At 35.7% G+C, this 18,945-nt stretch overlaps 1 protein-coding gene across 1 annotated transcript in view; it reads right to left on the bottom strand.

Annotated features, from left to right (window-relative positions):
* LOC145297556 (uncharacterized) overlaps positions 1 to 4,291 on the bottom strand; it is a 28,780-nt gene extending 24,489 nt beyond the window's left edge. Inside the window, exons 1-2 of the mRNA XM_080143555.1 lie at positions 4,135 to 4,291; positions 1,282 to 1,342 (exon numbers count right to left, since the gene is read on the bottom strand). Coding sequence (XP_079999681.1) covers positions 1,282 to 1,342; positions 4,135 to 4,186 — 113 coding nt within the window. The 5' untranslated portion in view covers positions 4,187 to 4,291. The remainder of the gene's footprint in view (positions 1 to 1,281; positions 1,343 to 4,134) is intronic.
* Between the last annotated feature and the right edge of the window lie 14,654 nt (positions 4,292 to 18,945).

Genomic DNA, 18,945 nt, shown 5'->3' with positions numbered 1-18,945 from the left:
TTCATGCCTGTATGGAGATCGTTAAACTAAAATGCATTGAATCAGCTGGATTAAACACCAGCTAGCTAGACTAATCAACACGTGTATATACGAGGTGCCTCCAATAAGTTTCCAGATTTTTTTGTAGTCGTTTAAAATTCAGTATGTTATTGCTATACATCTTTTGAGATGATTGACCAATTTTTATGATTACAGGTTCAAATGAACAACTACAGCAGGAGTTGGAATACACCCTACTAAAGCCTGATTGTCACAGCTGGGGAATTTCAAAAATGCAATCTGGACGTGAGGACACTTTAGAAGAACGATATGCAATAAAATTCTGTTTTAAACTTGGAAAAATGCCACAAAAACGTATGGAGTGTTTCTGATTGCATTCGAACCATCTTGCATGAATCGAGCATCAATTTTTGAGTGGTATAAGAGATTCAAGGAAGGGAGGGTATCTGTGAACGATGATGATGAGACGTGTGGGAGGACTAAGGAAGTCAGGACACCAGAGTTGATCGGCCAAATAAAGAATTTCATGGATAAGGGCCGTTAAGTGTCTGTAGAGACAATAAGTGCACAGTTTAATGTCACTGTGGGAACTGTACACACAATTATTCGCGAGGAACTGGAGATGTGGAAAATTTGCACGAAGTTTGTCCCACGGGTGCGCCATCCTTGTCACAGATTGTCTGATCAAAATGGGCATAAAAACCGTTCCCCACCCTCCCTATATATATTTGCGGGAGTGTAGAAGTATAGTACTCTTCTCGGCGAGATAGGTCCGTAGATTTTATTAACTCATCCATCTAAGTGACAGAAACTGTTATATAGAACCTGTGCTCTGCATCGTCTATCATTTATTTTGCTTCAACTTTCCTATAAAGCCAGGCTTTGGAGGAGGAGAGTGTGTTGTGTGTGCCATACAAGGGCAGAGCATGAGCATCTCCATGTACGGATATCCTTACAATAGACCAGTTAAATGTATCTTTCTAGCGCCCATGGTACATAGATTGAAATCGGGCCATTAAAGAGATCTAGCGAATGCACTTTTCTCGCTATGTGACATCCAGAGCCACAACAGCAACTCAAATTATCATTCTAAATGTTCTACATTGCACGTCGTCATCAATAATTTCGCAATGCCGCTTCAAGCTCTAAAAAAAAGATAAAATCCAAGATGGCGATTCAGAATCATGGAGTCTTGATAAAGCCACTAAGAACAATAATAATCAAAATAAATAATTAAAATAACATTAGTAATTATTTTCTTATCATTGAAGTACAACTTACGCCGTCAGGTTTGAAGCAACGATGACTTCTTTTAGTGCCCTGGGTGGTAAAGCAGACACAGCTGAAATCAATAGAAAAGAAGAAAAAATGAATAAAATCAAATTAATATAGATATTTAATTATTTAACTATTCTTATGTATTTTCTTTCCATCTTTCTTTCTCTCTTTTTCTTTTCTCGCTCTTTTTAATTTTACTTTGGTAAAAGTTCTCAGAAATCAAGAGGTCCCCATTCCTGGGGCTAACACTTGCATCTATATATGAGATCCATAGATATTCGAATGTTCTATTAAAGATCTCCTTTACATCTCAAAAAAGTTAGTAAAGAAGTTGAGAACAATTTCTCTCTCCCCAATCGACCATTTAAATATGTTATAGCATACTTTTCTCTTAGTCTCACTGGATTCCAGGACAGGAACTCATCTAGTCATATATATATATATATATATATATATATATATATATATATATATATATATATATATATATATGTGTGTGTGTGTGTGTGTATTAGCTAACGTTAATGAATGTTTATATAAAACTATGCATATTATTCACTCGTAAACTAATTAACCGATCATTATGAATTTTGGAACACAACTGCTAGTTACAAATTGGATCTACCACTTAATATCTCTCTGTCCACGTGTCTACTGTCTGTCTGTCTCTCTCTCTCCTCTCTCTATATATATATTTATATACATCTACATGTCTATATATATATATATATATATATGAATTTTCACGTGAGACGTTGTGCTCATATCATTCATATGCAAATATATGCCTCCACCTTTAAATGACTCATCGGGACAGGACCCCTTAAAACTTCCACTCCGTATATCTGATCCTAATGAAATTTAAAGACAAATATGTAAAATACTTCCGTATTACATCAGTCACCTGCTTTCCATGACCTCACGTAACCCTGATCAAGGGGCTAAGTTGGTTCTCGACCATGCCCAGAGTCTCCCACAGACTAGCGGAGAGAAGGAGGCGTGTTACTTATCCTTTGACATTAGTGCTGTCTCGCTAAGACGGAAACAAACAGAAATAATTCTGTGCATGCTTTCGTAATTCGTTATGCTGTGCAGAAGATAGCTTTGGATACAATGGTCAGGGCAATCACCCATTATGGGCGCTGGTCGGATAGAATGACTTATTGTCTATATAGCCGCAATAAAAACTATGGCAATGCATCAAACTCTTTATTCGAGAAACTGTGAATAGTGTTTTGAATCAGAACACCATATACCATGATACGAAGTTGGCACCTGATTGTCACCAAACTACTCTCCAACACACAGTAAAGAATAACAAGAATGATCAAGGATAGAAGAAGCAGAGGATGATTAACGAGAAACATACGTTGACAGTCTTAACGACTAGGCAACATCAAAAATGATGAGCAACAATGAATTCATGAATGTCTCGAGGGAGAGAGATAGATGGAAAACTATAGCCGTCAATACTTGTACCAGGCAGGACACTACTTTGATGCAAATATAAGACATAAATTCAAATAATTTTCTAATGTTTCAGCTTTTACCGACTATATTAGCGGGAAAAACTAGAGGAGGGGGACAGTACAAAATATGAAAGTGATATGGTGTTATGGAAATTGTGAGAAAAGTGTCTTCCTACTAGTATACAGGGTAGGACGAGAAAATTGTCGCCTTCGGCCAGTTTTCTTTCTTTCTATTTTTTTCTTTTTTGTTGCAGATTATCTACTAGTTGACCAGTTGTGGACAAATCCCAAAAGCGATAGGAGCTTTCTATCATGTCAGAAAGTGACACAATGTTCAACGAGCGAGATCGGAGATGCGCCGGTGTACAACTCATGCTCTCTACCGATCCAAATATGACAACAAGACCATTGCTAGCACCCTCAAAATGCAAGTACGGACAGTTCAACGCTTGAGGACAGAGATCAACAATGTTTCCGGCCACGGTTATGGCCTTTGGTGTGGTTTCAAGTGAGGGCCACATCATGCCAACTCACATCTTCGAAGTCGGCTTAAAAGTCAACACCAAAGTGAACCTGGATGTACTGAAGAGTGTGGTGATACCCTGGTGCAATCAGGTGGCCCCTGGCAAACCCTGGGTGTGGCAGCAGGACGGCGCCGGCCACTAATCCAAAAAGTCCTAGGTTTGGCTTCAGAATGAATGTTACAACTTTGTACCTTTCTTTAACTGCCCCCTCCTCTCCCGACCTGTACCCGCTGGACTACTTCGTCTAGTTATACGTCGAGAACATCACTAACATGATGTCCCACTACACGAAAGTCAGCCTGATCGCCGCCATCCGCCGAGTATTCGCCGACCTCCCACCGAGCTCCCGCCGGCATTTGTAGAAAAGGCATGTTCTTAGTTCCGGACCCGTATCGAGGCGGTGATGTAGGCTAAAGGTGGCTACACTGAATAGATGTCAGCTCTACTACATAATCAAGTTACCTGGACTGATATTTTTAATAAAAGTTTTAAAATAAATCTTTAGTGTTTGTTTTTGTGCAGCAAATTTATGGTTCCCCACTATATATATATATATATATATATATATATATATATATATATATATATATGACTAAAATATATTTTATATATATATATATATATATATATATATATATATATATATATATATATATATATATATATAGAGAGAGAGAGAGAGAGAGAGATAGTTAGAGAGAGAGAGAGAGAGAGAGAGACAGACAGACAGACAGACAGACAGACAGACAGAGGAGAGATAGAGACACAGAGATCAGAAATTAAGAAAAATAAAAAATATAAATTTTGGACGAAATTATGAGCTAGTTTAGTTTTTTAAAAAATTTTTAAAGAAATCTACCGACCTGCAAAACCATCGCAGAGGAGGTACAAGGCAACCAAATAAAGAATGGCCATGTCTGGGTGTTCGCGGACTGTGAAAAGTACAGGTGCCGTCTCTTATTTATATACACCCACACATATAAATACACACAAAGGAGCGAGATGTGCACGCTAATATATATCCACACATACCCTCACAAAAACACGTGTACGTCTGTGCGGTGCGTGTTTCTTTTTATGTGAAAGAGAAAGAAAGAAAAGATAAGAGCGTAGACCAGGATAACATCTTCGTGCTGTCGTAGTCACATTTTTACAGAAATTTTCTCACCAACAGATTTTAAGGCATTTAAATAAATCTAGAGGGTCACCAGAAATAAATTATCTCCCTTGTTTCATGTTTCCTTCATCCGTTGTGTTTATTGTCTTTTTCTTTCCATATCTTTTTTTTTGTGTACCGAAAGATTGTGTAAAGGTATCCATGTTTGCTCATTTTCACTGTCTTTGTCTATGTGTCTCTCTTCGTCTCCTTCGTTTTCTTTCTCCCCCTGTCTATATATCTGTCTATCTGTCGATCTCTCTTCCATCAGCACGAAAGTACTAAGCTATTATTGAAATGTTCTATTTCTCTGTTGGCTGCGGTATGTTGCTGGTCCTGCGCAATTCTAGAAAGTCCATCCTCCCAGGCTTTGCCTTCTCCCTTTGAATAAGGGTTAGTGTATTGCTAATCGAATGAGGCACCCCTAGCGGGGAATGCCGACGCGGCTGCTCAGGCATTGCTTCAAGGCCGGAGTGTTCTTCTAGGGCGCTGGCCGCTCAATCCCAATTTCTGACCCTTTGTGTCACACATTCCATCAAGTATATATATATATATATATATATATATATATATATATATATATATATATATATATATATATATATATACTAAACTACCCGTGACCCGTTGGGTTAGTGTGTTATATTAGCTATGGGATTAATGTATGAGCGTGACACTTGTGACGTAAAGAAAATAGTTTTTTGTGACATAACAGGAACATTTCTATGAAAGTGTATTAAAATGATAAAAGAATATAGATAGATTTCTATGAGTTGTTCTGTTTATAATTGTTTATTTTTGAAAAAAACTTACAGCCATTGGATTATAAGTGGTTTGCCATACTTGAGGTAAATGCGCAATGAACATTATTATAATACTTAAAGTTAAATTAAAATTTTGATATATCTTTTAATTTAAAAAAAATTTTAAAAAATTGGGACGTTGAAAACGTACACAGTAAACAATACGTTTTATTGTCGCGTTGATTATTTTTTGTAACGCAGTTAAAAAAAACATTCTCGGGGTTATTTATTTATGTTGGTAGTGTAGAAGAAAATGTATGAATGTTTTTAAGAAAGATGTATTAAAAATGGGGAATAAATTAAAAAAAATGAAGGCGGTGGGTAATCGACGTTGTAAAATACTCTTATGGTTGTCAACGGGTTAAAGTAGATTTATTTGTAAGAAAATTGCGTTAAAATTATTCAAACGTAATACGGAAATGAGCGATGTAAAAAAAACGCAGAAAGTATTAACAATTGTTTATTTGGATAATTTAAAGGCGAAAAACAAAACAAAAACCATTGGGACGCTGAAAACGTATACAGTAAAACAATACGTTTTATTGTCGCGTTGATTATTTGTTTATGTACCCATGCGCAACCGGAAGTCGTAAACTGGATGTTGGGTTACAACACCCGTTAAAGGTCATTTGAGTTATATATATATATATATATATATATATATATATATATATATATATATATATATATAGTAAGCCCCTCTGTCGTAAATGTATCTCCCTCGCTGCTTATTTGGTTATTAAGCGAGACTCGCTGTTTGTGTGTTTGCTCGAGCACTTTAAAAGCAATGGGCGAATGTTTATTTAATAGACATTTGATTAGACGACGTTTCTGAATTTTTGAGATGAGGATTGGTTATTCGTATTATTTGGATTCATCGGCGTCTTACTTATCCTTTGACATTAGTGCTGTCTCGCTAATACGGAAACAAACAGAAATAATTCTGTGCATGCTTCCGTAATTCGTTGTGCTGTGCAGAAGATAGCTTTGGATACAATGGTCAGGGCAATCACCCATTATGGGCGCTGCTCGGACAGAATGAAACTGTAACTTATTGTCTATATATATATATATATATATATATATATATATATATGCCACTTCATATCTTCGAAGTCGGTTCTCATCTTGAGTGTGATTTTCACAACGTTTTGGTCAATTGTATTTTTCGGTCGCCCACACTCAGGATTGAACTTCAACCTTCAGGGGGAATATCACTTTTTACAATTGATTTTTCCAAGTACTCTAACCACTGCGCCACGAGTCCTTGCAGACAAAATTCCCGAGTTCAACAGAAACATTCCCGAATTCGACAAGATACACCTGAAGAAGGTCGGAGTTTACATTGACCGAAACGTTTTGAAAATCGCACTCAAGATGAGAACAGTAGTCCGATGAATCCAAATAATTTGATGAGACATTTACAAGCACTGATCTATGGTCCGGCGGTTACAGCTGCCGACTAACAACGCGATGACTATTCAATCAACGCCTAGGGAAGGGTGCTGGTCTACCCGCACTGATGAGTTGTGATACAATGAAACAATATTGTATGTGGATGACTCTCTCTCTCTCTCTCTCTCTCTCTCTCTATATATATATATATATATATATATATATATATATATATATATATATATATATATGTGTGTGTGTGTGTGTGTGTGTGTGTGTATGTGTGTGTGCGTATAGAGAGAGAGAGAAAGAGAGAGAGACAGAGAGAGAGAGAGAGAAAGAGAGAGAGAGAAAGAGAGACAGAGAGAGAGAAAGAGAGAGAGACAGAGAGAGAGAGAGAGAAAGAGAGAGAGAGAGAAAGAGAGAGAAAGAGAGAGAGACAGAGAGAGAGAGAAAGAGAGAGAGACAGAGAGAGAGAGAGAAAGAGAGAGACAGAGAAAGAGAGAGACAGAGAGAGAGAGAGAGAGAGAGACAGAGAGAGACAGAGAGAGAGAGACAGAGAGAGAGAGAGAGAAAGAGAGGGAGAGACAGCGAGAGAGAGAGAGAGAGAGAGAGAGAGAGAGAGAGAAAGAAAGAGAGAGCAAAAACCCAAGCTGACATAATAGATAGTGTACACTCATTATACGTCTTTCTCATTCAAATTTCATTAAAAAACGTATCAGTATAAAAATAAAAATAAAAATCATACACATTTTTTAATGAAAATATCGTCAAATATTTTCATTTGAAACATAAACGACAATGATGGATCGGATTAAAAGTAATCAAGAGAGAAAGACAGTTCAGTAGGACTAGAAAAACAGAGACTCCAAAACATGGACTTATGAAAGCGGCACAGGCGATACATCGTGACATTCACCTCCTTTTCTCATATTTTGTTTCGGCATGAAACGGTATTAAAATTCTAATCGCACAGATTATCTTTTATTTTTATTTTAAGCGTGTCTTGCTAAAATAGGATATCGCTTCAGACAAACTGAGCGTGTTTCATTTTATTTAAATCGTGTGAATGATTTGCTTATAATCATCTGTGATGTCAGGAACAGTTTATCTTGAACTCCATATCATATAAGATATGAATCATGTTCACAACGCACACAAGGAATATAAATATATTAGTGATGGGACGATTCCAAAATTTTTCCCGATTCCGATACAATTGGCGATTCCGATTCTGGTTCTTTATGAATTTCTAAATTCTAAGTTGTTATTTTTTTTTAGATTACCGTAAAAACACATGTGAAGTATTTTCTCATACGTAAAAAAAAAAAGTGTTTAGGAAAGTGATCTATGGAATTTAGTTTTACTGGTAGTTTTACTATTACTACCATCAGGGAAAAGATTTTGGTTTAGAAAACTAAATAGAAAAAGCTAATTAAAGGAATCGTTTTGACATTGAAAAATAAGCACACTTTTTTCCGATTCCGATACCGATTACGATACCCTCAAATGTTTTGATTTTTCTGATTCCTGATTCTTATTCAGATTAATCGTCCCAACCCTAATATATATATATATATATATATATATATATATATATATATATATATATATATATATATATATATATATATATATATATTATGCATGTATATAGATGACTCCCTTTTATGCACGTAGTAATTATTAATTAATAATTAATAGTTATATATATATATATATATATATATATATATATATATATATATATATATATATATATATATATATATATATATACTGGGTGATTTTTTAGAGGCGGCGAACTTTAAATTGAAAAGTGTATTTTCTTTAATTGCAGATTTGCAACTATCGATTATTTTAAGTTTACTCTGTAAAATTAAAATCTATTAATATTTCATATCGCATATTTCGGTGAGAATAAAAGAAAACTGGGAAGGTTTAAAGTGATGAGATTGAAAACAATGAGAATTGACCCTCACCAATTCTACGAAAACAATATTTACGATACTTTAAACGAAGAATGACAGCCTTTATCACAAAATTCACAATTTTATCAGAAAATATCCAAAACATAACTAATCATTCAACATTTCGTCACAAAACATCAAAAATGCAGATCATTAGCCATTCAAAGTTCATAAAACATCCAAAATATCACTAGCCATTCAAAATGCTATCACAAAACACCCAAAGTATCACTTACCGTTCCAAATTTTATCACAAAACATCCAAAATATTACTATTAAAATTTTATCACAAAACATAAAAAATATCACCATGCAAAATTAATAAACATTGCATTAAAAACTAACGTTCAAATTTATTTATTTTCATCTATTAAATTCAACGAAACAGCTCAAATTTGAGATAAAAACTAATTTACAAGTATGAAAGAACAATTAAAATATCACCCAAACGCCTTTTACGCCCATATGTTTGATTTCAACAACACATTCAATTTCACGCAAGGAATACTAATAAAAACTATCAACAAAAAAAATATATATTTACAAATTCATTGAAGCAGTATTTATTTTCCTAATATAATCTTATCAAACAACGGATAGTTTTCTGCTACTCAATAACCTATTTCAGCTAAAATCATAATTCGAGAAAACAGTGTGGCTACGTTTTACAAATTTGTAAATATTTTATATTATTACTCATTTTCTTTAAAAAAAAAAAAAAAAAGGCTTTCAAGCAAATAAAACAGTATTTTAACTATCTTACGTAGATTTTAATGTCAAACAATTGTTAAAAATTATCAACTTACACATCTTTTTTTTCAGGTGATAAAACCAAGTTATATATAAAAGTTTTTACTATTCCTTTATTTCTCCCTCTTTTTAGCGTATTGCTAATATGTTTAGGTCAACTTGAACTACTTTATTTCTATTTCTTTTATTCATTTTTTTCTAATAGATTAGTGTTTAACTAACCTATTATTATTTATTATACAAAAAGTCTGAATTTGTTTTCCACTGTCCCATTTCTAGCAAACTTTTACGACTAAGGCTGGAACGCTATATACTTTGGTTTCGATTCTGGTTGATAGCACACAAGTCATTTTTGTTTGAAATTTTGGAAATCACTACTACAGCGTTGAACGATACAATTGTCGCGACAGAAAAGACAACTTGATTCCATTTCCGCTCAATGAAAACCGGTTTTCTTTTTTTGTTGCAGACCATCTACTAGTTGACCAGTTGTGTACCAATCACAAGAGTGACAAGAGTCTTCTATCATGTCTGAAAGTGACACAATGTTCAACAATGTTCAACGAGCGAGATCGGAGATGCGCCGCTGTACAACTTATGCGCCTTACAGATCCAAATTGCGACAACAGGACCATTGTAAGTACCCTCAAAATGAATCGATACGAATAACAGGGACGTACCCAGGGTGATGAAAACAAAGTTTCCGGCCACGGTTATGGTCTTTGGTGTGGTTTCAAGTGAGGGCCACATCATGCCACCTTACATCTCGGAAGTCGGCATGAAAGTCAACACCAAAGTGTATCTGAATATGCTGAAGAGTGTGGTGATCCCCTGGTGCAATCAGGCGGCCCTTGGCAGATCCTTGGTGTTGTAGTAGGACTCGGTGCCGGCTCACAAGTCCAAAGAGACCCAGGCTTGGCGTCAGAATAAGTGCTATGACATTGCACCCTTCTCTCACTAGCCCTTCCCCATCACCCGATCTGAACCTGCTGGACTACTTCATCTGATCATACGTCGAGAACATCACCAACATGACCTCTCACAACACCAAAGCCAGCCTGATCGCCGCCGTCCGCCGAGTATTCGCCGAGCTCCCGCCGGCACTTGTGGAAAAGGCATGCTCCCAGTTCCGGACCCGTATTGAGGCTGTGATTGAGGCTGAAGGGGGCTACATTGAATAGACGTCAGCTCTACTACATAATCAGTTTACCTGAGTTGATTTTTTTTCAATAAAAGTTTGAAAATAAAGCTGTAGTGTTCTTTTCTTTAGTGCAACAAGTTTATCGTCACATCTTGTTTATATTGGATGCCATGTAATAATCAATAGAATTTAGAATAATAATTAATCTGCATACATTAAAATATAATATTAAAGTTTATCTTACAACCGAGCAACGTCGGGCGACTTTCTAGTATATACTAATTCAGCCTTTTTTCTTCTTTATCGGTTATCATTCCAATGTGAACGCGTTACATCAAAGGGAAGTAATCAATTCTAACTTGAAGCAGTAATAGTGTTTAAACAGCATTGTTCTGTACACACAAGCGAAAAGCAGAAGGCAACTGATTTTTTTTTTTCAGATTAATTTAATTACAAAAGTTTTAGCTTAGGAATGTGTTAAACAAAATGTGTATTGTTTGGATTATTCGGACTATTGTTCTAATCTTGAGTCTTATTCGAACAACGTTTCGGTCGATGTAACATCAGACCTTCTTCAGATGTATCTTGTCGAAACTGCTGTAAGCGGTGTAAGTTTCGAATCTCTCGCTGCCAGTATTATATCCTTGCAGGCCGATACACACACAGTGGTATAATTGACAAAACGGATATAAATAAAAGTATGTAACAGAAGTACACGTCATGATTCTGGTGGCCATAACTGTCACGAATCACTACTCCAACGTTTAGATGTAAATACATTTATTGTTTTGGGCAAGTCCATCATTCCTGAACGTGTGTAGATCTGTAGGGGACTAGGATATATAAATACCCCAATCCCGTTACAAAAGAATAATGAAACGAATGGGGGTTGAAGGAAACAAAGACTCAATTAATGGATAAGATAAATGTCGTTTATTTGCTGTTGAAAGAAATGAATGTTTTAGTTATAACATGTCCGCGCGTATGTAACCCATGTTCGTTACAGGACTGGTGTTGTAGCAAGAATAGGAAATATGTTTTCATCTCAAGTTCGGGTCATTATTATTTGTTCGCGCGTGGGAATTGAAGTGAGTGTTGTAGTGGAAATGAGAATCCAGCGTGTAGGCAAGGAAGAGAATATTAGAGTTGTCATCAGTTAGTAGGCAGCTACGCGAAGGTGTTCTTAGTGGCCAGTAGTAGATAGAGAGAGAAAGAGTGAGAATGTATACATACAGTCATTAGCTCGTGCCCCATACATAGTAGGAAGTGGGCGTGAAGTACGCGTTGCCGCGCGCCGACACGGCGGCGGCTTGTAAGCCCAACCTCTCTCGTTGAGAGTTGGTTCTTAAGAGGATTAGAAACAGCTTATCGCCTTGTTTTTATACTCGTTTCCAGAGTGTATTTTGCGCATGTGCATTTCCTTAGAAAGCGGAAGTGACGTCGTCCACGTGTGTGTTCGTATTCGCGTGTGTGAGTACATGTGTATACGTAAGCGTGTGTATATATACGTGAATGTGAGTAAGTGTACATGTGTGGACGTGGGCGTGTATGTTTGTGTGCGCGTATGTATATGACAGCTTGAAATATGAATGTGTGTTTTGTGTGAGACTTGAAAAAGGCTCGTACAGATCGACTTTCTCCATAACAATCTTTCTGGCGAACTCGAGAATCTGTATGAAATTTCGAATACAACGTTTAATTTTATCCATAGAGATAGCAGACACTCGTTCCGTCCAAATTTCTTGAGAAAAATGTATAAACCCCTTCTCCTCTGGTGCTATCAGATCAGGCTGTCTGAAGATATTGACTTCCTCAGACGAAATGCCCATTGATGCATTTTTTTTTACAACTTCCTTTTGCAAAACTTAATTATGTTCTGCAAAACCCAAAAAAACAAAAACAACAACCTACCTTTTCCCCCTTTTCCTTCTTCCCATTTCTCCTTTCTCTTTCTTTCTCCTCCACTTCCTTACTGGTGTCTGAACTTAAAATGTACTAAACATTAATAATGTAATCCTTTTCACTCTCCTATTGAAAAACTCATTTATGTTCTTTGATGCAGGGAACAAAAACGATAAAACGCACTATAAAACAACCAATCCAAACCAAACCAAACACTACAAACTAGCGATTGAAGACACAAAAAAAAGTTTGAAGAATAAAAACCTTGTACAAAATAACAGGATTTCAAAAATGACTGGATTCGACATTAAATAACCGGAAAAAGGTTGATACGCCGTAAAACAACCAAACCAAAGCAAACTCTACAAATAAATATTTGAAGATATAAAGAACTTGAAGCATAATGGCTGTTTCCAAAATTACTGGATTCGGCATTAAATAACTCGAAAAGGGCTAATATGCCGCAAAACAAAACAACTAAAACAACCAACCTCCTCCTCCTCCTCCTTACTCCTCCTCCTCCTCCTCTTCCCCCCTCATTATCCATCATCATCTGTCTTGTGGTTTAAGTGACCGCCAAAGATTACCTGGCAATTAGCTTTCTCCAAACTTTACGATATCCCGCCTTCTTGAATGTGTTGCTCAGCGGCAGCCCTGGTCACTCTTGAATGTTATTTTCCCGTTTTTTTTCTTTGTCTGCGCTTCGCTTCTTTATCCATGTACAATCCCTCGTAAAGTTGTCTTTTCGATGCCCGATGAACGCGTGAAATGGCTGTACCACTTCATTGTCCTATTTTTACTGTGTTCAGTAGATCCTCATACGACCTGACTGCTCGTCTGAATTTGTTTTTCATTTTCTCATTAATAATGCGGTCCTTGTTTATGACACGTTGAAGATATTTCAGAAGCATCTCATCTTTACGGCCTGTATCCTTCTCCCCGCATCGCCGTTAGGTTATTTAACTCCCTCGTATACAGAAATAAAGAGATGATCAGCAAGAAAACTAGCCTGTTTTTTTTTTTTTTTTTTTTTTTTTTAATATTTGACGGTGACGTTTGTGTCATAAACACAATTCAAATAATTTTGATTATTCAATCGAAGAATTTTCAGCAAAAATGCGCGATATTGTAAGTAGGAGGAGCGTTCCAGAAGTAATGCCTCCTATTTTTTTTTATTCCTACCGAATTGGTCAGAGTGTAACATGGGCGTTACTGTTTAACTGTATCGGACCACATGCTATTTGTCACCGTCGCAAAGAAACAAACAAATAAAACAGGAAAGGAAATAAAAATCCGACTTGGCATTTAAGTGCAAATAAAATGCATTTATTCCTGGTTCTTCCAAAACAACGCATTTCATTATATTCCCAAAGTCTTTTCGCACACATATGTGCTTTTTAAGTGTCTCTGTTGCCGTCACTTAGCGCTTTCTCGCCCTCTATTTCACACGTCAATGTTGCGCAGTACACACACCTTTTTCGTTGTATTAATTTAATTAGAAAAGGTTTAGACTCGATATGCATTAAGCAGAATTTGTGGAAGAAAAATATATAACCATATCAATTCTACTAATTTTGATTTTATTAAGTGGAATATTAAAATATATACTTTTTTGAAAAATAACATGCCTTCACGGGGGTTATGCTATAGCATCCAAATAGAAGAGGGTTAAAAGTGCGTGTAATATCTTTCTTTTTAAACTTATCATCGTTTCTTCCTCTCTCTGTCTTACCTCTCTATCCTTACCTCATCTCTCCCACTCTCTCTAATCCTGCGCTCTCTTGATTTAATGTTTTTTAAAATTAAACAAAATGTAAGAAATTTATCCGAGCATTCAGTTTTATAGTTATTAGGCCTACTCAAAACCAAGTTTCATGTTTTGCATATCTTTCACTAAACACTATGATGACACTGATACGTTTATATACAGTAGAACCCCGGGATACGGCATTAAAAATTAGTAACAAAATACAGTACGGTATATAATACACATGTATATAATCAAATAACATTATAAATAACACCGAAAGGCGGGGTAAATAGCGTAACTAGAGGCCGGGAAAACATCGTATTCCACATTGTAACCTGAAAAAAAGCCACTGTATCCCGGGGTTCTACTGTATACACACACACACACACACACACACACACACACACACACACACACACACACACACATATATATATATATATATATATATATATATACAGAGAGAGAGAGAGAGAGAGAGAGAGAGAGAGAGAGAGAGAGAGAGAGCGACATAGGAAAATTAGATCATATGGAATCACTGGAAGAATTCATAATGGAATTAAATCCTTTTTAAGTAATAGAAAAATCAAAGTTGTCCTCGACGGTCGTACATCCAAACAATACGACATAAATGCGGGAGTACCTCAGGAGTCTATCCTTGGACCTCTATTATTCCTGATATTCATAAACGACCTCCCTGATAAAATTGTTTCGGAGATGGGTATATTTGCCGATGACACCACTCTCTATAACAGATATGAGGGGAAAACAAATGAACACATATCCAAGGAAATGGCAGAAACACTAGAGGATGACCTCCAATCCGTAGTGCCGTAGTGGAATGGGGACAAAAATGGTTGGTCACATTCAATGCTGCTAAGACTGAGCTTGTTTCCTTCAATAACTACAAGAAACCTTCTCTACCACCAATAGCAATGGCCAAGAACACATTACCTGAAAGTACTTCTTATAAACTCCTCGGCCTCTGTCCCATCGACGAGATGTTGCATCCCTCTGCCTGTTCTACAAATACTTCAATGGTGAATGCTCTGACGAACTGCAAACACTTGTACCTCCTCGACGTAACTACCCCCGACAAACCCGACAAGCTACTAAGTCTCATCCCTTTACAGTAGAGATCCCTAGGTGCAAGAAAGCCTTTTACTCCAATAGTTTCTTCCCCAGAACTGCGGGTCTTTGGAACTCCCTTCCGGGATTCTGCTTTCCCAACTGCAATGATATGCAGAAGTTCAAGTGTAATGCTAACAAACATCTTTCTACTCATCTCCCTTCATAATGACCCCGCTAATTAAGTCCCTGATAGTAGCCCCCTGCTTCAAAGTGGCACTGTGCCTTGTTTGGGGTGAAAATTGAATTTAAAAAAAATTTAAAAAAACACCCATTTTTTGAGTGAAACAAAATTAGAACTTTTTTAATATCTATTATTTTTTTAATAAGGTAAAGAACATCAAATCGCGTTACTTAAGCCGTTACTTAAGCCGCCACACACACACACACACACACACACACACACACACACACACACACACACACACACATATATATATATATTGCTGAGCAATTCCTAGTTTCCTGTTCTCTTCCACTTCAATAATATAATGAAACATATATTTGTTTTAATATATTTTCGAGCACGCCGGGTTCCTTGTGTCCTACTTCTTTCACGCAATAATATAACCAAATTTATCTCCCCCTCAATAATATAATCACACCTATATTTGTTTGAATGCATTCATAGAGTATCATGTCGACAATAATATAATGAAACATTTATTTAAATCTATTTCCGAACAACACTGAATTTCTTCTCCTCTGTTTCAAATTTCTTCTTCTTCCTCCCTCTCCACCTCAACAATTTAATGAAACGTATATATCTGTGTTAATATATTCCGGGAAATGCCAAGATGCTTATCCTCCTCAATAATATAATGAAACATATGTTTAAAAAAATACTTCCAGGCAACTCCAAATATCTTGTCTTTAATAATATAATAAACCTCTATTTGTTTTAATGTATTCCAGAGCTATGCACAAGTTCTTGTCTCTCAAATAAATATCAGAAATATAATGAAACGTGTGCCAAATATCTTATCTTTATTTATAAATCTACAAATGAATAAGGTTACTTGCACTTTAATTATAAAACAGAACCATTGTCTAATATCCTGCCTTTCATAATTTATTTGGATATTCAAAAATTTAGTTTAAATATAGACAATACTTAAAATGGATGGTCAAATTCAATGCTGCCAAGACAAAGCTTGTTTCCTTCAATAATTACAAGAAACCTTTTTTACACCAATAGCATTGGCCAAAGACACATTACCTGAAAGTACTTCTTTTAAACTCCTCGGACTAACGTTCACAGGGAACATGAGTTGGAACAGTTACATTTACAGCATTGCTAGGACTGCTTCGAAGAATGTAGGCTCTCTCTACCGTGCTAGAAAACTACTAACGCCTGAAAGTATCTCGTACCTCTATAAGACCACCATTCGCCCATGTATGGAGTATTGTTGTCACATTTAGGCTGGTGCATCTGCTACTAGTCTCTCGCCCCTAGACAAGGTTCAAAAGAGAGCCGCCAACCTGATAGGTTCTGAACTGTTATGTAAGCTTCAGCCTCTGTCCCATCGACGAAATGTTGCACTCCTCTGCCTGTTCTACAAGTATTTTAATGGTGAATGCTCTGATGAACTGCAATCACTTATACCCCCTGGACATAAGTACCCCCGACAAACCCGACCAGCAGCTTAATCCCACCCCTACACAGTAGAGATCTCTAGATGTAAGAGAGCTTTCTACACCAGTAATTTCTTCCCAGAACTGCTAGACTTTGGAACTCCGTTCCGGGTTCCTATTTCCCCAACTGTACTGACGTGTACAAGTTTAAGTGTAATGTGAACAGACATCATGCTGCTCAACTTCCTACATAGCACCTCCGTAGCTTATGTCCCTGATAGTAGCCTCCTACATCAAAGTGGCCATGTGCCTTGTTGGAGTGAAAATGTAATTTAAAAAAATACTTGTGGAATTTCCGCCAGGCCTCGTTATTGAAAAATAACAATAATGAATAATGACAATTATTAAGTGTTGCAAATTAATGACAATGTAAAAACTAATCTGCGCCTAAATGTAAACGCAGATTCCATGGACAAAGCTTCTTTCACAGAACTGCCCGCCTTGCCAAACTTTCATAAACACACTGGACTAGCTAAAATTACTATATATATGATGTTTCCCACTCTCTATCTGTGCATAAATATAGACTAACATTCCACGAACAGAGCTTCTTTTCCCAGAACAGCCCGCCTTTGGCACACAGTTCCGCTGGCATGCTTCCCGGTTGAATACATCATGGTAGCCTTCAAATGTAATATAAACAAATTCCTGTTAAGCCGTCCTCATAAATAATCAAATTCTACTCAATTTACAGAGTAAGTGATAACACACCCACCACCTTACATTCATTAAACTTTATCCTCGATCGGCCTTCGGGCCTTGATAAGCGGTAACTCCCAAGTAAAAAAAAAAAAAAAAATTACGTTTCGGGTTTCATACGCGTGTGGAGATGTACGTATAGCGGCAAGAACATCATGCGAGCATTATGTCTTTCGCGCGTAGAGTATGAAACGAATATACTCTGTGGCTAGTGGATTATATAAAACAAAGGATTTCTGACAAAGGACGTATCCTTGCAATGTTATCAGGGAGGGGGTGAAGCGCAGCCGGTAAACCAACAGGTGCTTGTGTTGATCTTCTTTTTACACGCACTTAATTCTTCAGATGTTAATTGCTTGCAGTGTATGAATGGGAGCGCATAGAGAATGAGGCAGATCGAAAGATATAAGAAAGATTGTAACACTATTAATTTTATTACGTTAAAAGTTGAAAAATCTAAAGAATATATATATATATATATATATATATATTCTTTAAATTTTTAAAACTATTTATACATATTAAAATTTAATTTAGTTTTTTTTTCAACTATATGTGTGCGTAAACATACAAGCATATATATATATATATATATATATATATATATATATATATATATATATATATATATATATATATATATATATATAAAATTTATTTATACAAACATTAATGGCCATTAATGTTTATATAAATAAATTTAATATACCTGCTCTGTTCACTCATTGAGCACTCTTTGGTAGACACATGTTGTTTCATTGGATATACTTCTAGGAAACTAAACTCTACTGGCTATATATATATATATATATATATATATATATATATATATATATATATATATATATAAGAAGAGAGCTGTAAATTTACAAAAAGTTTTTATTATTCGGCAGAATACTCCAAATCTAGTAGCTTGGTGCTTCTTAATCCGCGGAGTTTTAAAGAAAAATTTTAACATTTCTATGTATTTGCTGGTTACTGCATAGAATGAAACTAAATGTTTTATGATTTTTAGTCACAAAACTTGATATATAATGTATATATATATATATATATATATATATATATATTATATATATATATGTATATATATATATCTTACTTTTTTTCGCAATAGCCAAGACAACAATATATTACAACAGGTTTATCAGAAGATGTATTTCTTCAGTGTTACAATCGTTTCTTAACCATTTGGACAAGCTTAAAAATTATTTCGTTAAAAGATATTCCAAAATAGCTACTCATCAGACACAAAATACAACTACAGTGAATATACACAAATTTCTTATATTATTAATACAAGCAGCGAACCCACCTCTTATTCTTTCATTTTATCGATTATATA

The sequence above is a fragment of the Euprymna scolopes genome, chromosome 2 (assembly GCF_053919585.1).
Source record: "Euprymna scolopes isolate OS-2025 chromosome 2, ASM5391958v1, whole genome shotgun sequence".
NCBI classification, from domain to species: domain Eukaryota; kingdom Metazoa; phylum Mollusca; class Cephalopoda; order Sepiida; family Sepiolidae; genus Euprymna; species Euprymna scolopes.
This window is presented reverse-complemented; position numbering and strand designations above follow the sequence as displayed.